This window comes from Chamaea fasciata, unplaced genomic scaffold, assembly GCF_029207755.1.
Source record: "Chamaea fasciata isolate MVZ Bird 193981 ecotype frontalis unplaced genomic scaffold, bChaFas1.0.hap1 SCAF_26, whole genome shotgun sequence".
Taxonomy (NCBI): Eukaryota; Metazoa; Chordata; class Aves; order Passeriformes; family Sylviidae; genus Chamaea; species Chamaea fasciata.
In genome coordinates, this window is record NW_027094111.1 from 2,723,108 (window position 1) to 2,743,022 (window position 19,915).

Here is a 19,915-nt window from a genome sequence, read left to right on the forward strand (position 1 = left end):
GTTCTCCCAAAGGAAGAGCAGCAACTCCTACTGTCCTGAGAGAGTGGCCGGAGCAGAACCCAGATGGGGTTTTGGAGTCAAGAGCTGCACAGACAGCAAAGCTGTGGCACATAATCCCGTGCATCACTCAGTCGTGGGTTCCTAAGGTTTGGTCCAAGAGGTCTTTACATCGTGTTTGGATGACACCAGGATGGGCAAACCTTGGGGGTTGAGCTCCTCAGGTTTCCGTGAGGCTGAGCAATCTCAGTGCCAAAGCCCCAGGATGTGCCCTGCAAACAGAACTGACACCTAACGCGGGGCTGCAGAAGGTGCCGGGCATTTCAGACAATCCTGTCCTGGTTTCAGTCACAGCTCCCACACCCTGGCCTCCTCCAAAAGCTTTTCCTGTCCTTCCTGCAGTATTTATAGTGCAGTGCAGCTGTCTGAGGAGACAAACCCTCACCTCGCATAGAGAAGATGAAGGAGCCAACAGCTCTTCTATTTACTCATTGCATCTCTCTGATATAGAATCCCCTCTCCAGGCAGGTACAGTCCATGAACACCAAATTTTCTCTGTAATTTCCCAAACATTATAAAAACAGGCCCATTCTGAAACCTGCTCCCGGGGTTGGAAATTTCAGCTTCCTTTAGGATCCTGGGAGATGTCACCCATACATATTTCTTTAACTTGCTAACTCTTAATGCAACAGAAATAGCTATATTGTGGTAATGAGTTCCACAGGTGACACGTTGTGTACAAGTTTTAATTAAAAGTTAAATAGTTTAAGACATTTGTTTACAGGCAACAGTATTGGTTGCTCACTCTGTACATTGCATTTATTGGACAGCAATAAGGAAAAACAGAACATTTGGCACGAGAATGCCAGGTTTTTTTATTATTATTATTATTATTTTTGGACACATGAACACAAAATATCCCTGCAGGCTAAAAAAAAAAAAAATACATTGCAATTGTACACGACCAGCATCTTATCTTGACACGGGGCTATGAGCCCCAGGACAGTTTAGAAAGTACCTCGTATTGCTAGAGACATACATCCAGTCCAAAGTTAATAAAATACCATTTGAAACATTACAAGTCTAACAATATAGAAACCAAAAAATTACATCAGAAGTCAAACTGAACAAATGCAAACATTGTACATTGAAGTTGCAGCCTCTAGACATAGAAATATGAAAATGTCAATAGCAAGGTCTAAGAAAATCTGTAAGTGATATTTTAGTGCAAGATCTTTCCTCCAGTGCACAGGGAAAGAGCCTCGCGGTGGATCAGGATCGGGATGGATCCAATGCCCTCTGGCCCTGCCTTCTGAAAATGAAAGCAGAGTCACTCCCTCGCTATTGAGCAAGAAAACTCCTACAGCACATCCACAAAGGGGTCGGGGGTGTCAGACGCCAGCTCTGAACCAGGGCCCTTCCCCACCCGAAGGGCCGAGCGAGGGTGGGCACAGGACATCCCGTGCACCGACCCCTGCGCCCTTCGGATGGAGCTCCGGGCACGACCCTGGGCAACTCACAGCAATTCAAGAGCCAGGCTGGTGGAGACAGGCTAACTAGGGATTGCCGGAGCTTGTTCAGAACTCAGCAGGGACAAAGCAAGCAGAACCGAGTGAAAAACAGGATTTCTGCCCCCTCCCCCCCACTTTTTTTTATATATATTTTTATATATATATATCAACCACCCCCTTCCCCAACTCTTTGAACTTTGCTACATTTAAAATCTTTCACACCACAGAGCTAAACAGTGGCCAACAGGCTTTATTTATAAAAAAACCCCAAAAAACAAAAAGAACACCCTAAAACTACAGCTACAGAATGCACATCTTCCCATTGATTGACACATGCAGAACGAGTCACTCAGGCCCACAGGGCTCACCCAGGTCCTCAAGTCCTCCAGACTTGGGTTCAGACTTGCCTAGGGCAGCACTGCTGCAACCTGGATCCTGAACTTCAGTGCTTTTCCCCCAAAACTCCAGCCCTGTGCCCGGGGTGGGCTCACACCAGCCCCGCTCGGGTGCTGGCCCAGGGCTCACCAGGGGCCGATGCTCCACCTGGTCTGAGGTTAAATATCCAGTCACAGGCAAACCAAGGAGAGGCTCTCCCTTCCCTCAGTCTCAACCAGGAGTGCTTGGCACTGGACAACTAATTGGTGATAAAGTTCATTTTTTTATGCACCCTTGTTAAACCAGCCCCATTCCTAGTGCACAAACTCAAATCAGGGATCTTGGATCCTACCACCTCCAACAGGTGCTCAGGTGCTTTTCAAGGTGCCAAAGTTCTCCGTGTGTGTTGGGTCAGTCAAGAGTTCACTCTAAAAAGGGTTTTTTGTGTCTTCTCCCTGAACGAGTACTGAGAAAAGCAGCGGTCAGTCTCCCACCCACATGTCCTGATTTTATTACACAAGTGAGGTATTCTTTAAAAAAAAGTTAAAAAACTTAAAAGAATCTTTTTGTTTTTTTCAATCTAAACCTGTCCTGGCACGTGCCAGGAGCAGGGTTCACTTCAGTCCCATTTTCAACAGAAATGAAAAGAGGTTAAACTTAATTTATGAGACGTACTACTGGCAAGGAGGTTATAAAACTGTTTGAAGATGTTCAGTGTACTCTGGTACAACTGAAAACAACAGCATTTAGAAATGTAAACTTTCATTTATTTACAAGCTTAAAGACTGAAGGAAACAGCATTTCCTATTGCTGAAATTTGGAGGGGGCTGGTTCCTAAGCTTTGGGACAGCAGACAACTTAGCAGCAAACCCCACACGAGTATCAGAGACCACAGTGCAATCCTTGGGCTTCTCAAACTCCTCCTCAGTTTAGGAATAATCTTTAATCTGCACTAACTCAGGTATACAGTAAGGAATCTAGTCTTAAATTACTACGTTCATGGATTACAGGAATACCAGGGAAACCAGATCCCTGTTCTGGATTACAGGTTGCAGCTGAAAAAAGCCAAGCAGATTAAAAACCCTAATTTCTAGGCTGGGACAGAATCAGCATTTGAGACTCACACGGGTTCAACATGCTGTAAATGCAGTTGTGTGGGCAACCCAGATTCCCAGGAAAAAAAAAAAACAGTTCAAAATGCTGGTACAAGTCCTCAGGTTGCCTGTCACACAATACATTTCAACTGCACACGTTGGCCTTTCCTACACGGAACACCCAGTTTCCAAGCTTATAAAAAATGTTGTAGACAGGACACCAACAGTGAATATAAAACAGTTAAAAATAATTCTTAAAAAAAGCATGGAAATGCGTCTTTTCTAATTTGCTTCAGAAACTGCCAAATTGTGTGTTCAGAAAACGACACGAGAATGTTGGTTAAACTCATGCACAATCCTCAGCTAGAAAATTACACTGTTTGGGGGGGCTTAAAAAACAAAGATTTATTGCCAAAGTTAAACCTTCTATGAGAAAAAAGTTTTAAAATCACTTAGATTTATCAAACCACACAGCAGCATAAAGTGGGCACTTTTGTAAAAGTTTGCAAAATACCTAAAAGCTAAATTTTTTTTTTTTGTTTTATCATTTTTAGAGGGGGGAAATGATGGTTCAGTACTTGTTACGATACCATGGCAGTATTATTTATAACCATTATCATTAAAATCTACTGACAGGCATCACTATTGGTTATATTACACATTCACAGAACAAGAACCACCTATTAACTCGCAGTATAGTGCAATTGCTTTGCAGCCCAAGTCTGCAGAGATTAAAAAGATAATTAGTAAAACTGACAAAAAACTGCAATACCTCTGAAAGTTATGTTTGTTAAAAGGCATTTACAGTAGTGAAGTCTAAAATCTCCATTAAAAAATCTATGGCCCCACACGACAGAAGGATTACAGCGAGCTGGATAAAACATTTTGCCATCACATCATACTCACGAAGCAGGGCACGGAGACAGAGCAGCAGTCACCGTCAGCTCATGGGATGAGGAGAACTGAAAAACCACAGCTAGCAAAAGATTTGATAGAAACCTTTCGTGCCAAGTCCTTGAAAAATTTCAGGATGATCGGCCTTTGCGCTTTGAGGTAAAAATTCAGTCCAATGCATCAGAAAAGACAAGTCTATGGATTTCTAGTACAGAAAACAATGAAACAAATGGCTCAATTGTGTTGGTGCATCAGACGTTGCAGTGAAGAACAGATTCAGTGCGACTGTCCGGAGCTGCTGGTAGTGGGCAGTCCGAAATCCCCTGGCCCTGGGTAGAGCAGGAGGCTTCCAAACACTTCAGGACTGCATGGGTTGTTGTTTTGCCTCATCTTCCCAGGTGCTCTCAAGCGAAATACATGGTGTGCTGGGTGTCGTGGTGGATCTGCACGGCCTTGGCCAGCGCCTGCGGATCGCGGCCGTTGCTCTGCCCCGACACGTGGCTGCCCTCAGCGCTGTGAGCAGACACACACCCGTGAACAACTGGGACAAGCAGCACAGCTCAGCTTCACTACCTGCTCACCAGGATGATGAGGCCATTCCTTACCTGTCGTGATCCTTGTCCACAAGATGGTACCTGGCCCGAAAGGCCACCAGCCTGGCGTAGTAGGCGGGCGCGGGGATGGAGACGGAGCGGGTGCAGCGCACGTATGTGTGGCACAGCTGGTACGTCAGCAGCTGCAGCTCGTCTGCTGTGAAGCAGTTGTCATCCCACAACACCTGGTAGTGGGAGGGCCGGCTGGTTCCCTGCAGAGAACAAGTGAGCAGTCAGCTGGAGAGCAACAGCAAGGACAGAGGTGGTACCTGCAGGCTGCACCTTCCAGCAGGCACCGAGGAGTCAGTGCCAAGCAGGCACCGACACATTCTGAGTCTGCCAAGTGACAAACAGAAGTGACATTTCCCATGGGGACAACTACCAGGATTTAGCTGCACAGCCTGAGCACAGTAAAGCTGACATTACCTGAATTCCTGCATGGCTACAGAGGTAAAAGTCAAATTCAGAGGGATGTGTGATGGTGCTGTCCACAGTAGTGCCTGCTGGTACGTTGCCGCTTTTACCCACCTAGTGAGAAAGGTTTATTATTAGTCCGTGGGTTTTTTTGGAAGTGACCCCAAAATACTTTCAGAGGTAGGCTCTATTGAAAGCTGCTGGAGAATTTAGTGCTCAAAAAGGTGAAAAAATATTAAGGTCGTTTACACAGGAGGAATGAAAATGTTCTCTTGTGAATTCATTTTTAGAAACTTCACCAAATCCAGCTGGTGTGTCATCAGAAGAAAATAAAACCTTTGCCAGCACCATTAAAACTGCAGAGTGGGATAAAGCCTACACAAGTAATTCAGGATCTGAAAATGCAGGTTCCTGAGATAAATTTATTTTGTGTCCTTGTTTGCTCTCACACCCCAGAGATCTGGGTTTTTAAGCAAACCTCAGATCAAATGCTTCCCTAAAGAAGGTTCCTCAGCTGGCCTGTGGATTTGTGCTACAGGCACATCTTAGATGCACCTGAAGACAAAATAGGGAACAGAGTGAACAGCCAGGTCAGCTCGTCATGAGGAATCCTGGACTATAAAAACCCAGGATACATCTCCAGGTACACAAATACTGGGATACTGAGCACACCTATTCCAAAAGGGGGAACAAGCTGTTCCATCTGATGTAGAGCAATAAAAAAGGGAGGAACTGGTTATTTTGGTAGAGAAAGCCTGTTACCACCCAGTACTGCTGCTGCTTTACAGCTTTAGCGGGCAAGACGGATCCCGCCCCACTGAATCAAACAATCCCACTTTCCTGTGCCATCACCTCCCCCTCATGGAGTCAGTACTTGCCCTTTCAGTTTTGTCGGCACAGAACAGCCTGGTGTGATGCCTTTTCTGCACAACAATGTAGGTTATTCCAGGTCTATAATCTTCTTCCAAACTAATGCAGGCCTTCCGGATGGCGATCAGCTCTGGCCAAGCTACCTACAAGAGGAAGATTTAATTATTATGTGATGAATTCAGTAGGTATTTGATTATTGTTTTTACCTGTGTACAAATGCCACATTGTAAGGGACATGATCAGACTGGTAAATGTACATTGTGCTTGCCCAGGACAATTCAAGGAAACTTAATTTTTCCAATAAAAAATACAATAAAACTCCAGCAGCAACTAACAGAATGAGAGGACGCAGTCTTAAGCTGTACTAAGGGAAATATAGGTTGGATATTAGGAAAAAGTTTTTTACAGAAAGGGTGATAAAGTACTGGAATGGTCTGCCTGGGGAGGTGGTGAACCACCCCTATATGTGTTTAAAGAAAGACAGGATGTGGCACTCAGTGCCATGGTTTAGTTGAGATGTTAGGGCTGGGTTGGACTCAATGATCTTGGAGGTCTCTTCCAACCTGGTGATTCTGTGATAATCCACTGAATAAATAAATAAATATATTTTTTCAAGAATATATATATTTTTTGAATAAATATAATTTTTTTTTTCAAGGGCAAACCCCTTATAATCCACATAACTATATATCAACCCCTTTTCACGAGCAACAGAAAACCACCAGACAATACCTGTTTCATCTGTCCTTCCGACACTCCCCCTCTGTAGTAAATGATCCTCGTGGGCTTGAAACGAGTGGATTTGTAGAACTGGATCAAGAGCTCCCTCACCATGTTGGTCAGGTCCTGGATGACCTCCTGGCTGTAGAGCAGCTCCTGGGAGGTCTCCTGGCGCGAGGTCTGCACGCGCACCGTGGCGCAGTAGCGGCTGGGGTGCCCGTCCATGCTGCCCACCACAGCCGCGATGGACGGCTTCTTCCCGTCCCCGGCGGGAGGATGAGTGACATCTGCTCCCAAAAAGATCACTGGCTGCTGGAACACCGAGGGCCTGTTTGGTAAGATTAAGGTTTGTTAGTTAGAATCACAGAAATCCAGAAGGGTTTGGGTTGGATTAAAGCCCAGCCAGTTCCACCCTCTGCCCTCGGCAAGGACACCTTCCACTATCCCACGGTGCTCCAAGGCCTGTCCAACCTGGCCTTGAACACTACCCAGGGACGAGGCAGCCACAGCTTCTCTGGGAAACCTGTGCCAGGGCCTCACCACCCTCACAGGGAACAATTTCTTCCTCATCTCTGCTCTAGATGTATTCTTTCTCAGTTTGAAGCCATTACTACAGTCCCTCTCCGGCCTCCTTGTCGGCCCTTTCAAATACTGGAAGGTGCTGTGAGGTTTTCACACAACCTTCACTTCTCCAGGCTAAATAATCCCCACTTCCTCACCCTGACTTGAGAGGAGAGGTGGCCTCTTACCAACTCATAACAATAAATAAGAACAGCAAAAAGAAAGAGGGCCAGGAACAAAAAAAAATTACAGCTGAGGAAGGTGCATCCAATGCACTGAATAGAACTAAAACCTGTTAGTGTCATTAAGGGCAAAATTCTCTATCTCCAGCACTTACAGTCCAGAAAGAACAGAAAGTGACAAGGACAGGATCAAAGGCAAGCAAGCACTGATTCCAAGTCACTCCTCCTCGCTCCTTCTCTTTCAATTTGGATGCAAACACAGGATGCTTTTAGAGGTTGCAAGAGGACAAGGTACATTGAGTGAATCCAAAGGCAGGAAAGAGACAGGAAAAAAACCTGGTGAGTTTGGTGGCTCTGACTGCTGGATGGCTCAGACTCCCCTTGGCTCAGGGCTTACTGGGAACACTCCAAATGCAGACATATCCTCCACTGTCCACTCCAGACTGTGGGAATTTCTAAAGCGTGTTTTATTTTGAAAAGTATCATTTTAGCAAATAAAACAACACCATTTTCCTTGACGATGCAGACATCACCAAGGGCTTTTGATTGAATCTCACCTTTGATGAGGTACCAGGACATTGTTGATTCCTCCAAGCTTGGCGTTGATCTTCAGACACAGGTTGGACAGTGTTTGTGGTGAGGTTTTGACCACGTTCTTTACCTGAACACACTGTGTGGCCATGCCTAGAAGAGTATCTCCGACCCGCTTGACTTCAGCTGTGACAGAAAATAAGGAAGTGGTTCCTGCTTGCTCTTACTTTTTTTCAAACGTTACAGTAATTCAGGTCCTTGAAACTTCACCAACAAAGGTTCAGTTTGCTGTTTGGTACTACACAACTTCTCCAACCAGGCCCGACAAACCAGCCCCAAAACACCCTTTTGAAGAGAATCCATTGCCTCCTCTGCCTCCTTCCTGCCACCCACTTGCAGTACAACTTCTGATCGCTTTACAGCCCCTTCTCCATACCATACACAGGCGTCTTCCCAGGCAGAATCACCACGATGAGCTGCAGACCAACATAAGTCAGCTTTAAGTGTTTGAACATGGGCTCCACGCTGTCTGCACCCTGGGCATACTTGCAGAAGCAGGGCTGGCCCTGGATCGGCATCCCGGCGTCCTTGGAGATCTTGCGCAGCTGGTCTGTGAAACTCCTGAAATAGAAGTGGATTTGTTCTGGCCTTTTCACTATGGTTCACTCATCAGTTTTATCAACCAGATCTATACTGTTTCTGCTATTTCACAGCACTACAGTAATTATTTTTTAGCAATTCTATCCCCATCAGGAACTCACTAATACGACTCTAATCCTCTCTGAAGAAGGTCATCAGCTTCTGTAATTTTACAAGCCTTACAGAAACAGACTTTTGAGATGAACGTCCTGAGGCAAACTCCCAAACTAATACTGATGGCTCTGGTATATTTTTACTTATCCACCTAATTTATCTGAGCATTATTGCAGCCATGATTTTTACCAATCAGCAGTTCACAGAACCTCTTTCTTTAGGATTCTGTAGAGTAATTTGAAGGGCAGGGGAAAATCAATTTATACCACGCATCACCTTTCAGAAACATGAGGAAAATACACCTTGAAATAGAATCCTGAATAAATAGGAAAATACTTACTTTAGCAAGTCTTCCCTGCATTGTTTTTGAGGAGCAAAACAGGCAACAGCCCAAACTTTAATCTCTATGCCAGCATAGAACTGTTTCCCTCTCATGTCCCACACGCCTTGGTTTGGTGTGGCCACGGTCTTGTTCTAGGTAAAAACCAAAGGCAAATTAGAAATCAAGTGCTGCTCCAGTTTGACTGTAGCCCACCAGAGGAAGCTTGATGAGAAGATAAACAAAACACCTCGTGAATTTCAATAACCTCAGAATAAGGAGTTTTACAAGACATGGAAACTCACCCTGCCTCCATACTGCAGCATTGGGGCTGGCAGAACTCTGCCTGTCAGTTCCGTCATTTCATTATGGACAACAATTCCAAACTCCTTCAGATATGGATCAGGCCCACCAACCATACTGTTACTCTTCACCTGGGGACAAGACAAGTTCTGATGTCACTACACTAAAACTTCAGGTGACTCTGCCCTCTTTGTCATTAACAGCCTTTCTGTTTAGAAGGATTTATTTCAACCAAGACAGATTTTTTAACTCCTCTCTTGGTCATGCTGCTCAACATCACCTGCTCCAATGCCCTGGAAAAGCCATGAGAAGTGACACACACAGACTGTGGAGCTGGAAAAATACTCACCAGTCTGCTGATCTCCTCCTGCCTGTCTGGGGCAGACCTGGCTGTTGCTTTTATCATGGTCGAGGTCTGATTGTCTGTGAGCTTCTTGATGCACCTCTGGCCAGCCACGATGTTACACACCTGCACAGGAGCAGGAAGAGATGCTGTGACACCATTTAACAGAGGACACTCCACAGTGCAGGACTGTGATCCTTACCTCCAGTGGCAGGTACGTGTGTTTCTGCTCCTGTCCCACTTGGAGACAGGGCAGGTGAGGGTATTTCAGCTGCAGACTGTACTTCTGCTTAAAATACTGAGCTACTGTGCACTCCATGGCCTGCCCATTCTCCAGCTGCAGAGGGAACCTAGAAATGACATTTGTTCTGGTTAGATTTAGTCAGATTTTTTTAAAGGAAAAAATGGTATGAAAAACCTATTCCAGACTACCTTTAGCAAATCTCTATTTTCCTTAGTTACTCTCTTCTTTATGAGAAGATTTTAGACTATATACTGAATTTCTCATATTTTAGCTATTTTAAAAAGAGGAGCTTTTGATAACTGTATTTAAAAGCCAGGATATAGCTCAGTTTTCCTGGGTTGAAGGAAACAGAACAGTAGTCAAAACCCATACTATTCCTCAACTCCACAAAGACTAAACATTCCTGTAAAACCACACAGCTGCTTCACCTCCAGAATCAACTATTCCTGCATAAACAATATACCAAATATATTCCAGATATATTTAATAGGTTGAAGATTTTAAGATACATACGTCTGGTGACTGGCTGGTCGCCGGGTAACGTTGCAAACACGGTATTTTCTCTTCATCTGGCCACAGTGAGTAACCTCTACTTTTAGACCTGAAAACCCAACAGAAAATAAATTCAGGGATAGGAATCACCTTTGAAGAGAATGAAGACAAAAAGGAACAGCCCAGTTATCCACGTGCCTTGCAAATTTTCATTACAACATAGTATGAGCAGGTTTCAGTACTGCAGCAGCTTTAGGACAAGCCTTTTACCTCTGATTTCTTTGGTAAACTTGACACGCTGGGAGTCTGTCAGAGGTTTGCTTTGTTCACTGATGTTCTGGATGTCCAAGACCTCGCACATGAACTCAATGATAGGCTGGGCACGATAGAAAGCAGTTGCAGACACTAAGATAGAAAGACGGGACAATTAACTGGGAGGCACAAAGAACTCTGTTACATGAGTGAGACAGAATCTCCTACACACCATCGATGTTGAGCATCATGTTCCACATGGCAGGACGGACCGACTGGTGGAAGCCAAACCAGACCTCCCTGCCCCCTCCCAGAGGGTGGTAATAACCTTCAGGAGGGGAGAAAAAGGAGCGACCCACAGGGGTGTACCTGAAAAGAAAAAAAAGAAAATTAATACTCTGATCATTTCTTTCTGATATACTTTTTATATTCACACCTATGGTGTTTAAACCACATTTCTACAGCATGTTATAATGGTCAGAGCTGACTTGTGGCAAGGACACAAAGCCTTTTTTGACAGTGCAGCTGGAAAGGGTACAGCAAATTCCTGTTAGAAACATGACCAGCAGACACAAGGCCTTAGTTCAGATCACATTTCCCTATTCTAGTGCAAATTTGTAAGGCAGGTGTTGAATTACATGGCTGTATCCCTCATCCCTTCCATCACAGGAGTGTAATAGGCAGCAGAGCAGCAGAAAGGAATAACAAACACGGATGTAAAGATGGATAGAAGACGTATCCAGCCAGGAAGGCCCCACAAGTACCCACCTCATGGAGGGAAGGTGCCGTGTGATTACGTCCAGTGCCTGTACAGAATCTTCAGGAACTTCATTCAAGTGCCCTGCCAGAGCTTCCAGCAACATCTGAAGGCTGACAACTGACACCCACTGAATGGAAACCTTAAATGTCTGGTCCTTCCCCTCTCCTGGAAGTGTAACCTCCATATCCACCTGCCACAGGCACAAGAAAATTAAGCACAGGCTTTTGTTATGTATTGCAGACAGACACAGCACTCAGCAATGGTACAGTTTTCTCCTGGGTGTCCTTTGAATCTGTATTTTTGATTATTACTTTGTGTAATGACCTTAAAATATTACAATTGGTTCCCTCAGGACTTGGAAAGTTTGTCATTTATTCATCTGAGAAACTGCACTGAAGCATCTTTAAATGTAAATTTTGAGCAGTAATTAGTACGGTGACATCAAAGCTCTGGAAAACGGTGAGTCATTTTTTTTAAGTCAGCCAATTAATAACTAGATGTTTTGTGAACCAAATGGGAAGGCAAGAAAACCTTTTGGTCAAAAAGGAGACTTGCTGGGAAACACAAAACTCAAGAGTTCTGGCACAGCACTTGGGATGATTCTCACATCCCAGAGGGTAACTGTGAACTCATCCTGGACATCCCCCGAGGCACAGCAATGACCAGATCCCTTGGGAGATCAGTAGATGGGGTGAAGTTTTCTTTAGAGCTGGGGTCCACATGCAAGGCAGGAACAGCTGATCTGGTTGTTCCCATGGAACAGGAGGACACATCTCCACAGCACAACCAAACCCAACGAGAGTCATTGTCAGCTACAACGACTTCATCATTCAGCAACAGAATGAGGGTCAGAACAGGGAAAAGGGAAGTTCCCATCAGGGTGAAAGAAAAACAGTCTCCTTGTAGCTACAAGAGCACAACGTAGTTCTCATGTCTCATGATATTCTGCAGCTGAAGAACTGGGAATTAGAAACCCAAAGACACAAACTTCAGTAAAACACCAGTGAGCTCCTAGAGACCCTGACTGGTCTCACCTGTCATTTCCAAGACTACACCAATAGGTGTGACAGCATTTTGGGTTTATGTCAATAAAAGAACACTTTTCAAATGACACTGTAACAGTTTTCCTGCGGAAACTTAAAGCAACACTTACTCTGTCCCTGCCAATGGGTAAGGGGTGTGCCGTGTACATGTTCCGCTTCCCATCGTACCCAGGCTGCCGATCCCCAAATATCTGCATCTTGAAGTGCCTCACCATCGTATCCACCACCTCCCTAGGCAGTGATTCATTGAGTTAAGTGGAAGAACAGAAAATTCAGTAATGGGCTTACACAACTTACAATTCTTTTCTTCACTTTTTCTTAAAGGAGCAAGATATTAAAAACAATAATGCAGAAAAGCACCCCCAGGTCACACCAGAAGCTGTGAATGTCACCTCCAGGTTAAGACACCCAAGTGGCACACAGAGGTGTCTGCACAGGTATCTGTGCTGCCAGCAGAGCTACAGCTAAAACAAGCAGAGGAACCTGGAGAGATGTTCACAAACAGGAGCAGACACAAGCACCTGCCTTGGGGTGGCTGGGAGCACTCTGTGGATTGATCCACATGTGGACTCCAAAATCTACAAGCTGAAATGCCTTCCCTCAGCTGCTACACGTTTGTGTAACAGACTGTGGAACAATTACCAGGGACATTGACTTGTAGACTGTAAAATAAAACCAGCTGGAGGTCAATGCTCAGTACATTTCCCAGAGCCTTCCAGATTACAGGCCAATTGCAAGAATATTACAGTTCACTGAAAAGCAACTGCTGACCACAGTACAAACACAAACAAGCCTTTAGCAGATGGAGAATTCTTAGGATGCACATACTCCTTACATTCAGGTATATACACTTAATTTAAACCAATAAACCTTTATTAAGTAACTCCTACCTGTTGACTCTTCGGGGGCGTTTCTCTGGTTTGATATCTACATCATAGTGATAAACATCAATCTTGGGGATCTGAACCTGGAAGTGGTTGGCCAGGAGCCGGATGGGTTTCCCAACAGTGCCCAGGCCTGGGCGACGGGGTGGCTGGAAAAGGCTTGTTGGGGGCCCTAGGAAAGTCAAATAAACGTGTATGAGATGCGATGGCTCACTCCATGCATCCCCCAGGTGTGCTAAGAGTGACTTTTTGACAGGGCAGGCAGAAATCTTAAGCTTTCTGAGGTTGCAAACAGAGGTGTTCAAAGCAGCTCAGCCTTCCAGCTGCTCAGAACTTCAAGGTAAAAAAACTGTTCCCTAAAGCATGTATAGGTAGGTGCCATAAATCATTCTTACAATTTTAGTGGCATTTATTCATGACCGTGGTTAAGAGCTTCACAGAGTCTTGAGAGGGAATACAACCATACATATATTACGTATTTTCATGTAACGCAAAGATAAATACATCCCTGCCTCCATTTCTAAAAGAAACCAGCAGCCACAAAAGCCACATCTTGTCATTGTTTTCATTATGGGCATAAAGTTCAGATGTCCATGATCCAATTTAAAATTCTAGTGTAAAGACAGGAGTGAGGAAAAGTTTAGGCTTTCCTCTAAGTGGAAGGATAAAGGAGAAAGCATTAGACAGGTATGGACTCCTACAGACATGGAAGTGATATTTTATTGGGACGAAAGAAGAGCTTCAGGAACAGATCTAAGGAGGAAATTATTAGAGGCCTGGAATCATTACTCACATGCAAGCTAGTCACTAGGGAAGCCTTTAGTTACCCTCCTCAAAGTGTTAAGATCTGAGATACCATGTTAACGAGATTAAACTGACTATTTTTTAAATCGATCAGAGCCTCCGCTGACACTGCACATAAAGCAAATGACATTGGTATATTTTCATGGGTTTGTCTATATCTGAGCAGGGCTCAGTGTGATCAAAGTGTCTTCCCTCTGTTGTAGAGCAGCAAAGGAGAGGGCAAGCAGTCTCACTAGAATGCAATAATAGACCTATCATAAAACTTAGGGCAAATTTAGCATTATAACCTGACGGCATCCATGTAAGTCAAAGCCTCAGAGTTTGTATCAGGAGCGAGGAGAGGTAGGTCCTCCTATTTGGGTATGCTCCAGGGTGCAGCAATAAACTTTAACACAACCATAAACTAAACCCAGGACCAAATCCCAGGAGATTCCCTACTGGATTTAAAAGCCATCCATTGGCTACTGCATTACCAAATAAAATTACCAACCTGAGGACACCAGCTCTGCAATATTTTGAAGTAGAAGGAACACAGAGCATGTAAGCAGCTGAAGCCCACGGCCAAGTCAGCTCTGCAAAGCTGCAGCGGCAGGGAGCTGCTGGGGACAGCCACCCCACAGGACACGTTCCTGGCTCTGAACTTGCCTGACGGATCATGCTCCGTCACGGCCAGACCAGTTGTGGGGTACAGTTAGTGTTTAAAAAAACTACAGCTGCCTTGACAAGCATGAATCATTGAGGGCAATCAAAGTTTGCTGTGCTTATTTGGATACGAGAGATGATCCATTAATCCCATGCTAATTAGTCTGAAGGAAATGCAGGCACTGACCTCCTGCAAGAGATTAAATGACAACTATATTTACCCATTTTCCTCCCTTGGTATTGACAAGTTCAGCACACACTCACAGCAATGCTGCCCTCTGTTCTGACCAAAGGAGATAAAACTTACATTTCCTCCTTCCTAAAGTTATTTCTCAAAGGATTCTAGAGAATCAGCTAAAAATTGTTTCCCCATTTGAAGCCCAGCTGCCCTGGCATCACAGGATTTTTACCTGATCAGTCTAACTAGGGTTGTATGTGCTGTTATATTTTAATTTCTCTTACCCCACAACCATTATGTACTAAGCATCTCAACTGAATTGCTTCAGACAGGAAGCAGTTTTCAAAACTGAAAGAGGATCTGCTTCTCCAGCTGGAACTCAGGGAGGCCACGATACATCACACACATACAGCAGGCTCTGAGTCAGCCCTCACTACCTCAAACTCTGGATTCTTCTGGAATTGCACCTTTGTGTCAATAAACGTTTCCTATCAGTCCAAAATTAACACCACTTCGCTTATACCGATCGTTTGAATGGGAACTTGATGGGTCAGGTGTACAGGCCACTGAGGGCTAGAAATACGTCCCGCAGACATTTGATGAGAGAATAATCATGGAATAAGACACAAGCAGGAAAGCACCACATGCAAGAAACCCACTAATATTTAAGCGAAGTTTGTTAAAGAAATGAACAGCCGTATTTTCAGACCGTATCACCTTAAACTCTCAGCAATGGCTCAATGTCAAATATAAAACTTATCACTGCACAGGTTGCAGGGCGCGCATCGCCGTGACACTACAGCCCTGCCGGCCCCCGTCCCCTCGCTGTCGCTGTCCCGCTCCCAGCCCCGTCCCGTTCACCCCGGGGAGGGCGAGCCGCGTCTCCCGGTAGCCCCGGCAGCAGCGGGGCCGCGAGGGCATCCGCAACCCCCGCGCAAAGTTTCGCGACCCGCTGCGGCTCCTCCGCACCGGGCAGCGCCGGCGGCTCGGAGCGGGCCCCGGTGCCGCCGGGGAGCCCCGCCGGGCCCGCGGCCTCCTTCCCCCGCTGTCACGGCCCGACAGGCCGCGTCCCCCGCTCCCCCCCCCGCGGCTCTCACCGGGTCCCAGCGCCTCCATGGCGGCGGTGGCGGCCTCGCTGCTCTCGCCGCCGGCCCCGCCGCCCGCCCCGGGCCCCGCCGCCGGCCCCGCCGCCGCCGCGTAGCGCTTGATCTCGGGAATATTGGCGGCGGGGTGGGGGTCCGGCGCGGACACGGGGGCGGCGGGGCGGGAGGCGGCGGCGGCCGAAGAGGAGGATGAGGAGGAGGCAGCGGGGGCGCGGCGGGGAGCGCTCCCCGCGTTCCGCTTCCCCGAGCGGCGGCGCGAACAATCCCCGCGCTGCGCCCCCGCCGAGCCCGCGCGCGCCCCCGCCGCCGCCAGCACGCGCCCGAGCGCGCTCCCGGGACGGGGATGAGGAGGAGGAGGAGGAGGAAGAGGAGGAAAAGGAGGAGGAGAAGGGAGGGAGGAAGAGGCCGCTCCGCGCTGCCCGGCGCCGCCGGCTCGCGCACGCGCGCCGCCCCCCCGGCCCGCGGGAGCGCGCACGCCGCCCGCGCGACCCCGCGGCCGCAACAGGTGACGGCTCTGAATCACGGAATCCCAGACTCCCAGAATATTAAGGGTTTGAAGGGACCTCTGGAGATCATCCTGTCCAACCCCCCGGCGAGGCAGGGTCACCGGAGCAGGTGACAGAAACGCGCCCAGGTGGGTTTGGAATGTCTCCGGATAGGGACTCGACGCTCTCCTGGACACCTGTTCCAGTGCTCGGCCACCCTCAACATAAAGAAGTTCTTCCTCATGTTAAGGTGAAATACTGTGGTTTTGTTTATCGCCATTGCTACAAATCCTGTTGCTGGGCACCAGCGAAAAGATCCTTTTCAGTGGTGCCCAGCAACAGGCTGAGGAGCCATGGCCATAAACTAAAACACTTCCTCAGCATAAGGATGAACTTTCCACGGGTGGCTGAGCACTGGAACAGGATGCCTCAGTAGAGGTGAGTGCTGCTGCCCCTCGGGCACCAGGAAGGAGGGAATTGTCTGTACCTCTCCTGTTCAGTCCCAAAACCCGACACCTGTTTGCAGGTTTAATAATTAACCCAGAACTCCAGCACACTCCATGACAGCTACCCTGATGGTGCCTGCCCCCCCGCAGTGGTGCTGCTCCAGCTTCACCAGTCCTCCACTACTCCCCCAAACCAGGGAAATCTCCCTGCTCAATTAATGATACCCCGAATAACTCCCAGTACCAGCTAAACAGTCTCAGTGGGGTTTAAAACGCCTGACAAAACAGGATTTGTACAAGTCAGGTGAGCCACAGCACTGAAGGGTTGTGACCACTAGCCTGTGAGGTGCTCTGTGGACACAGAAAGGCTGATGATCCGTGAGGGCTGGAGATCCAGAATCGCTGGCACAATCATGGGCATCACCCAGGAGCTGTCTGGGAAGCACCAGCAGTGGGAACCTGCTGTGTTCCACTGAGCAAGGTGTTCAGCTCCTGGGGTGAACCTTGCCATGGCCGTGTCCCCTTATCCTCACAGACAATAAATTTCTCCCCTGTTAAATTCAGCCATGTGCCACTAAATAAAGGGCCTAGGGAGTTTTTGCCTTTTTAAGCACTTTACGCTATTTTAGTGAGCTGCTCCCTTGTGCACCCACTGGGTTCTGTTTAACCAAGAGCTCTTTGCTGACTCACCAGAAAATCAGAAGTCAAAACATTTTATAAATAATAAATGCTAAGTCCACTTCATTTGCCTTTTGTTTTTAACCTGTGGGGCTGATATTTTCCAAGTTGAAACATCAAAATGTATTTTAAAATGAAATGAAATCTGGGATTCTCATATGGATCTGAGATTCTCTCATAATTCCCTGACAGCAGCTGATGAACACCTGAGGAAAAACCAGTTTTACCAGACCTGTAACAAACTCCAGAGTGTCTGGCAACTTTTCCATGCTATTCAGCATATCTATGTATAAAAAGCACGTATGTAGGGCTACAAAAATAGTACTTTAAAAGAAACTCCCACCAAAAAAAGATACAATCTCTCTCTCAAGAAATCTGCAACACAAAGGCTCAGTCCTGTAAGATGTTGAGTGTGATAACTGAAGCCTTTACTCACTGCATTATAGATTCAATTAACTTGATAAATATTACACACATATTGAGAAATCCCAACTGCCTCAGCAGTCAGAACCCTATTTCTCTGTGTTAATCCACCCTTATATTGAAAACAGCCACATTTCCAGGGGCAAGACTGGATTTGGCAATCACAGATCAGAGTAATGACAGGATTAATTCTGAGGATTTCCTTCTAAACGCCTCATCTGCTACAAGTTGGGAAAGGAGTATGTTCTTTAGTAAAATGCAGATTCCTAAACTAGCTTTTATAATATAAATGTCTTAATATGAAGCTTGAGCCAGTGCTAAAAGTCTGTATTACATTTAGAACCTCTTTAATGGCAAACATTTTACCTGTTCCATGGCTGCCTCTGTGTGCCGGGTATGAGTAACAACCCAGGATCAGAAATTACCTAATAAGGCAAATCTTTTTGCCACCTTTTCCTTGTCAGCTGACTCTGACTCTGATCCTGATGCAGCAATGAAAGCACAGCCCTGAGGAGGTGTGCTTGTGCAGAGCCAGCATCTGTCCCCCTGTTACTAAACACTAATTATTAAATTAATTACTGTAGCTCCTGCAGCAGCTAGAAGAAAGCAGAACTGTGGTGTTGGTGTTGGGGTTTCATGGACATTTGCTTTTCTCACTTCCTCTGTTCTCAGGCTTGTTGGCTCCATGGGAACTGTTGTGGTAGATCAGTCCATCTGCTTCTTCTCCCTGAAAAAACCATAGCTGGTAGGAAACACCCCAAAAACTGACCAAACACACCAAAACACTTTTTCTTTTTTTTTTTTTTTTCCCCTGGGCTTGCCTTCAGTGATAGCAGGTTCCCACTGGGTGACTTGGAAGGTCAAGTACTTGTACTTGACTGCAGCAGTATATTCTACACAGTGACTGTAATGATGAAAAAAGTGCCAAATACGCCCCCCAGGTGTAGATCAGAACAGGGTCCCTGACAGTCACCCCAGCTCAGGGCTCTCCCTCCAGATACTTGCAAAAGAGCTACAGAATTAAACGTAGCAAAAATGGATAAAGTAGAATATTTTCATACTTGGATTGACTCGGTACTAGAATATCCCTGTATGGGCCATTCACCTTCCAGCTGGACTCGATGATCCTTGTGGGTCCCTTCCAACTTAGAATATTCTGATAAATCTGTGAAGCATGAAGTGATTTGCATCTGTTGAGTAGTTCTTCATTGATTTATGTGTTTCCAGTAAATTTTTCTGGCTTCAGAAGCCTTTCTTTTCTTCCCTTAAGGAGTGTTAAGCAGGAAGGTTAAGTAAAGAAGTCGTTAAACAACTACATAATGAGACTTGATGACTAATGAGAGGTAAAACTTAAATCCTTTGTATGTAGAGGAAATATTCAGAAATTCAAGGGAGAAATTGAAAGAAATTGAAATAATTTACCCAAAAGGTTGGAGCCTTCATTCATCTAACATAAGTGGGATTGGCTCAGAGTATGTCTGTACAGCAGCCAATGGAAAACGAGTGTATTTTATTCTGTAAATAGGACACTGCTGACAGTAATAGCTGTGTGTATCTAATATCCATGAGCTCGACTCGTGTGCTCTCACCCGCACGGTCACCCGGAGACACGACATGTAGCATATACCGAAGATCCAAAACGAAACGCAGGCTCTGTTTAACCCATGAAACCAACGTGAAATGGTTTGGCAGCAGAGCCCCGTCCCCACAATGTCGATTTACAGAGCCTGAAATCCCCGGGCCCTTCACGGCCCCTCCCAGCCCCTCACTTCTCCTCACGTAACCTCTCGGTCCTTCACGACCACTCTCGTGCCCTCACGACTCCTCTCAGTCCACCACGTCCTCCTCCGCCCCCAACGGCGTGGAGACGCTCGTGTCCCCTCTCGTCCCGTTTCGGCCCCGTCACAGTCCCTCGCGACCCTCTCGGCACCCCTCAGCCCCTCAAAGTCCCTCTCATCCCCTCTCGTGTCCTCACGTCCCCTCATGTTCCCTCATGTCCCGCCTCAGCCGGGGCGCAGGGA

The 19,915-nt window shown here is 46.4% G+C and overlaps 1 protein-coding gene and 1 long non-coding RNA gene across 2 annotated transcripts; both read right to left on the reverse strand.

Annotated features, from left to right (window-relative positions):
• Positions 1–722: 722 nt before the first annotated feature.
• Positions 723–16,039, reverse strand: LOC136301315 (protein argonaute-4). Its single transcript, XM_066204255.1, has 18 exons — positions 15,857–16,039; positions 13,142–13,307; positions 12,362–12,482; positions 11,217–11,398; positions 10,681–10,817; positions 10,467–10,601; positions 10,218–10,305; positions 9,663–9,810; positions 9,467–9,586; positions 9,120–9,248; positions 8,836–8,969; positions 8,179–8,363; positions 7,769–7,928; positions 6,481–6,796; positions 5,757–5,891; positions 4,891–4,992; positions 4,477–4,676; positions 723–4,384 (listed from the first exon to the last, which is right to left on the reverse strand). The coding sequence occupies exons 1-18, from the start codon at positions 15,873–15,875 to the stop codon at positions 4,276–4,278; spliced, it is 2,586 nt and encodes an 861-aa protein (XP_066060352.1). The 5' UTR covers positions 15,876–16,039; the 3' UTR covers positions 723–4,275.
• Positions 16,040–18,196: 2,157 nt separating this feature from the next.
• LOC136301433 (uncharacterized) lies at positions 18,197–19,839 on the reverse strand. The gene is made up of 3 exons (XR_010723875.1): positions 19,484–19,839; positions 19,000–19,059; positions 18,197–18,621 (listed from the first exon to the last, which is right to left on the reverse strand). It is a non-coding gene; the product is annotated as an uncharacterized lncRNA (long non-coding RNA).
• Between the last annotated feature and the right edge of the window lie 76 nt (positions 19,840–19,915).

Bases quoted from the DNA above. Each gene is read 5' to 3' on its own strand.
- LOC136301315 (XM_066204255.1), bottom strand. The intron at 11,399-12,361 runs GTAAGTGTTGCT...TGCCTGTGGCAG, and splicing joins TACCCATTGGCAGGGACAGA to GTGGATATGGAGGTTACACT. The intron at 5,892-6,480 runs GTATTGTCTGGT...TTCCTCTTGTAG, and splicing joins CGGAAGGACAGATGAAACAG to GTAGCTTGGCCAGAGCTGAT.